General features: G+C 36.9%; 1 protein-coding gene across 1 annotated transcript; it reads right to left on the bottom strand.

Annotated features, from left to right (window-relative positions):
* Positions 1-2,907: 2,907 nt before the first annotated feature.
* Positions 2,908-3,697, bottom strand: LOC108225843 (uncharacterized). The gene is made up of 2 exons (XM_017400797.1): positions 3,497-3,697; positions 2,908-3,381 (listed from the first exon to the last, which is right to left on the bottom strand). The coding sequence occupies exons 1-2, from the start codon at positions 3,695-3,697 to the stop codon at positions 2,908-2,910; spliced, it is 675 nt and encodes a 224-aa protein (XP_017256286.1).
* Positions 3,698-4,904: the final 1,207 nt, after the last annotated feature.

Raw genomic sequence — 4,904 nt, forward strand, 5'->3', positions numbered from 1 at the left:
CAACACCAACAATGAGAATCCCGAAGAACCACCAACCTTGGCTCAACTTATGCAACTTCTTCACCAACAATCTGTTACCCTTACTCAACAACAACAACTTCTTCAACAACAACTCCAGCAACAACAACAAGCACCTCCACCAACACCTACTACCTTCAAATCTTTTCAAGCTGTGAAACCACCCGAGTTCCGAGGAACTCAAGACCTTGTTGAAGCTCAATCCTGGCTTAAGGAAATGGAGAAGGCTTTCATACTAGCTGTTGTAACCGATGAGAAGAAAGTTGAGTATGCGTCATATTTTCTGAAAGATGAAGCGAACTATTGGTGGGAGTCGGCCCGTGCTTTAGAAGAAGGTGGGGTTATTGCTTGGGATAGATTCAAGAAGATATTCTTAGACAAGTACTTTCCAAGGTATATGCAAACTCAAATGGAGTTGAAGTTCTTTGAATTGAAGCAAGAAGGAATGACTGTTGGGGAATATGAAAAGAAGTTTACAGAATTGGAAAGGTTCGTGGGAGATTATGTGGACACGGACGAGAAAAGAGCGAAGAGATTCCAACAAGGATTAAAGCCTTGGCTTCGAAGCAGAGTGGCTGATTTTGAATTGGCCACATATGCTGAAGTAGTCCAGAAGGCAATGGTGATTGAAGGAGAAAGTGATCAGAATCAGAAGGAGAAGGACAGCAAGAAGAGAAAGTTTGGGAATAATGGTGAAGGTTCGGCTCAAGGGAGCCAAAATGGGAAGAATTTCAGGAGGTTTGGATTTCAGAATCAAGGAGGTCCCCGAGGTTTTAAGAAATGTGATAATAGGAACCCGAAGAAGATTCAAGGACCGAGTGGTCAAAGGAGTCAACAAGCAACTTCAGAATGTAAGTTCTGCAACAAGAAACACACGGGTAATTGTAATAAGGCTGATATTGTTTGTTTCAAGTGCAACTCGAAGGGTCATTATGCGAACGAGTGCCAAAACCCGAAGCCTTCTGTTACTTGTTTCAAGTGTGGAAAGACCGGTCATATGTCAAGAGATTGTAAAGCTTCTGAAACCAACAAGTTGATGCAATTGGCAGCTACTCCTTACAATCAAGGAATGATATCTTCTGTTCCGACTTTGCAACTACCTCCTCCTCAAGTTTTTGAGTCTGCAACTCCTGTTGTCCATCCTTCTTATCCGGCTCAAGCAAGGACATTTAACATGAATATCAAGGATGCTGTTCAGAGTTCTGAGGTTGTGGCAGGTACGCTTTCTGTCAACAACATCCATGCTAAAGTGCTATTTGATTCCGGAGCTACTAGATCTTTCAAATCTGAATCTTTTGTTGGCAAGTTGAATTGTGAAATTGAACCGTTAGTTGAACCCTTATCTATCATTTTTGCTAATCAAGAACAAGTATCTGTTAGAAGTATTTGCCCCCGGTGTACAATAGAGATTTCTGGCTTTAGTTTTCCTGCTTCCCTTATACCTTTTCGATTAGGAGAATTTGATGTGATATTAGGTATGGATTGGTTAGCAGAAAATGGTGCTCAGATAGATTGTAAGAAGAAGAAGATAATTCTTAAGTTTCCTCAAGGCAAGAAAGTAGAGTTTAAAGGACAGAAACAAGTTAAGACATTTTTGACGATGATTGAAGCTAAGAAATTGTTAAGACAAGGTTGTGAAGGTTATTTGGCTCATGTAATTGATAGATCTAAAGAGATGCCGAATATAGATGATTGAATGCTCGTAGCGCTGTGTGTTTCCAATTCCAATAAATTGCTATCTCACATTGTACCCTTACTTGTGATTATACCTTGTGATATCCATTGTTGCTTTTGCACTTATTTAAACTGCATATTGTGAACTGTTATATACTGCTTTCACTTGCTGAGCTTTTTGCTCATATATTGTATTGTTTATTATAACCCTTCAGTGAAACCCGAGAATGGCACGATTCAAGCAGACCGCCCGTAAGACCACCTCAGGATCGAGTATTGCCTACCGCCGTATGATGGAGAAGGTTGGGAACTCGTAGTTCCCTAATTTTATCTTTAGAAACTTTTGGGGATTAAAACTTGTAGAATTGACTTAGATATTATTTTGGTTTGTAATAACTTTAGATGTTGTTCATACTCATTCCTGGTGATTCCGGGATTGTGGATTTTAGACTTGTAGTTTTAATATTTTATAATTTTGTAGTTTAATTATTTATCGTATTATGCATGTTTTAGTCGATTATTAAGGTCCGTCACAATAATTATATTTAGTTTAAATAAATAAAATATACGAACATATAAAAAATATTTAATTTCAATAAAAATACTATATTTGATTCATAATTAAAATATATTACGTAATTTGGAAAAAACATTACAAGAACAACATAATAAAAACAACACGAAAAATACAATTAAACATGTTAAAATTTAAATATATTAATGGGCAATGTGAAACTGCGAAATATGCTCAACCAAGGCCGCTTGTAGTTGACGATGTTTTGATTTATCACGAATTCTAATATTTCTTTGAACTTAGTCTTCATGAGGAGCAAAAGGTTCCTCACCTAAATTCGGCTGTGATAAACCATCCACTGCGTCATCGTAAGATGGAAGCGGACCGAAAGGAGTGGCATATGTGTCTTTCTCATCCTCAACAATCATATTGTGTAATATGATACATGCTCTCATTATTCTAGCGAGATCTCCTTTGTCCCAGAATCGAGTTGGATCACGTATAATTGCGAAGCGAGACTGCAAGACACCAAATGCTCTTTCCACATCTTTTCTTTGTCCTTTTTAATATTTAGGGAATAATATTCTCTTCTCTCCTTGTGGACGTAGGATTGTCTTAATGAATGTTGCCCATTCTGGATAAATTCCATCTGTCAAATAAGACCCCATGTTATAGTTATTTCCATTAATATTGTAATTTACCTATGGAGCACGTCCTTCTAAAATATCATCAAATATCGGTGACCAATCTAACACATTGATATCATTGTCAGAACCAACAACTCTGGAGAAGGCATGCCAAATCCATAAGTCAGACGAGGCAACCGCTTGAAGTAAAAGTGTTGGAACTCCTTTGTTACCGTTCATGAACATCGCTTTCCATGCTTTTGGACAATTTTTCCATTGCCAATGCATGTAATCAATACTGCCCATCATACCCGGAAAACCACGAGCGTCTCCCATTTCGAGTAGACGATGTATATCGTTCGAGTTTGGTTTTCGTAAGTATTCACCCTCAAGTATCACAATAACATTCGTGAAAGATCTTTTCAAACATTCAACCGTAGTTGACTCGTCAATACACACATAGTCATCAACGACGTCGGCAGATACTCCATACGCCAACATACGTATGGCGGCAGTACATTTCTGTATTGGTGAAATACCTTTTCTTCCCTATGCATCAACCCTGTGTTGAAAGTATGGGTAATTATTTGAAAGTGCATCAACAATACGAAGAAAAACATGTCTTCTCATTCAATACCTACGTCGTAATGTCTCAAGAGGATACACGAGATTTTGTGCAAAATATTCCCTCTAGACGTTCGGCGCCAGCTTCACGATCTCTATGTATCATTCTTCGTGGCTTCGATGATAATCCACCATAACTTTGCTCATAAAGCTCATAGTGACGTTGCTCCAACGAATCATCGAATATAATTTCTTGAATAAATTCTTGAGCTCTATCAGATAAGTTATCCGAATCAGACATATTGAGTATTTAGATGAGAAGTATTATGAAAGAAGAAACAAGTGATGTGAGATTGGGATGTGATATTGGAGGAATAAGTCACAACTTATATAGAAGGTAAAATGAATATATTCCAATGGCTAGTTTACAAAGATAACATGAAAAATATTAAATGACAAACATTACAAGACACTGACTAGCTTCCAATGGCTAGCTTACAAAGATAACATGACAAATATTAAATGACAAACACTACAAGTGACTAGCTTCCAACGACTAGTATACAAAAAAAACATTACAAATATTAACTGACAAACACTATAAGATACTACTACCTTCCAACGGCTAGTTTACAAAATACATTCTCCTAGAATAAATGTCTTGCAGCAGCTTGGCGTGAATCTCTCGTTGAGTCTCATTCATTATAGTTATATCCGCCATGATGATTTTTAGATCTTGCTCCTTCTCCCTTATTTCTTCCTTCTTATGTTCGTTACTAACAAATTCCTCCATCGAATACGATCTTTTACAAGGAGAGGACTTCAATATTTCTAACTCTTCACATGCCTTTGTCACTTTCCCCTTTCCCTTTCGCTTAGTCGCTTTTGTACCTTTAGGACGAATAGGTGATTCCATATCATTTGTAGATGTTGGCGTTTCATTATTTGTAGATGATGAATAGGCTCCAACATCACTCAATTTAGTTTCTCTTCATGCTTTCACTATTTGTTGAAGGAGCTCCCAAAATGTATAACCTTTTTTTATCAGTACCGATCATGGGATCAGTTGATACATTTAGCTACGCACTTATTAAGACCTTGTCTTCATCCCATTTTCACTGACCAATAACTTCTCGCATGTCTTCGACCTCATGATAATCATCGTTTCAATCGATTGTATTGGTGCCACCAAAGGTAGAAAATTGTGAATTTGGGGAATTTGATTATCGACGGGAGTTTGATAATTTGGAACAAATGAAAATTGATATTGAGGATTTTGAGCACCCGGAAAAATGGATTTAAAAATGAAAATTGAGAATTAGGAGATTGAAAATTTGAATTAAAATTTTGTGGGCTAGAAAATTTTGTATTTGGAACTTGAGAATTTGGATTCGGAAAATAAGAATTTGGAAAATAATATGAAAATTGGGTATTTGGGACTTGAGAATTTTGGTTTGAAGATGGAGGATTATTTGGATTCATTTTTTACTTTTGACAAAATAATTCCA

Source organism: Daucus carota, chromosome 6 (assembly GCF_001625215.2).
Source record: "Daucus carota subsp. sativus chromosome 6, DH1 v3.0, whole genome shotgun sequence".
Classification (NCBI taxonomy): domain Eukaryota; kingdom Viridiplantae; phylum Streptophyta; class Magnoliopsida; order Apiales; family Apiaceae; genus Daucus; species Daucus carota.

Coding starts and splice junctions, on each gene's coding strand:
- LOC108225843 (XM_017400797.1), bottom strand. CDS start 3,697: ATGTCTGATTCGGATAACTTATCTGATAGAGCTCAAGAATTTATTCAA. Junction 3,382..3,496: donor TATTTTGCACAAAATCTCGT/GTATCCTCTTGA, acceptor GTTGATGCATAG/GGAAGAAAAGGTATTTCACC.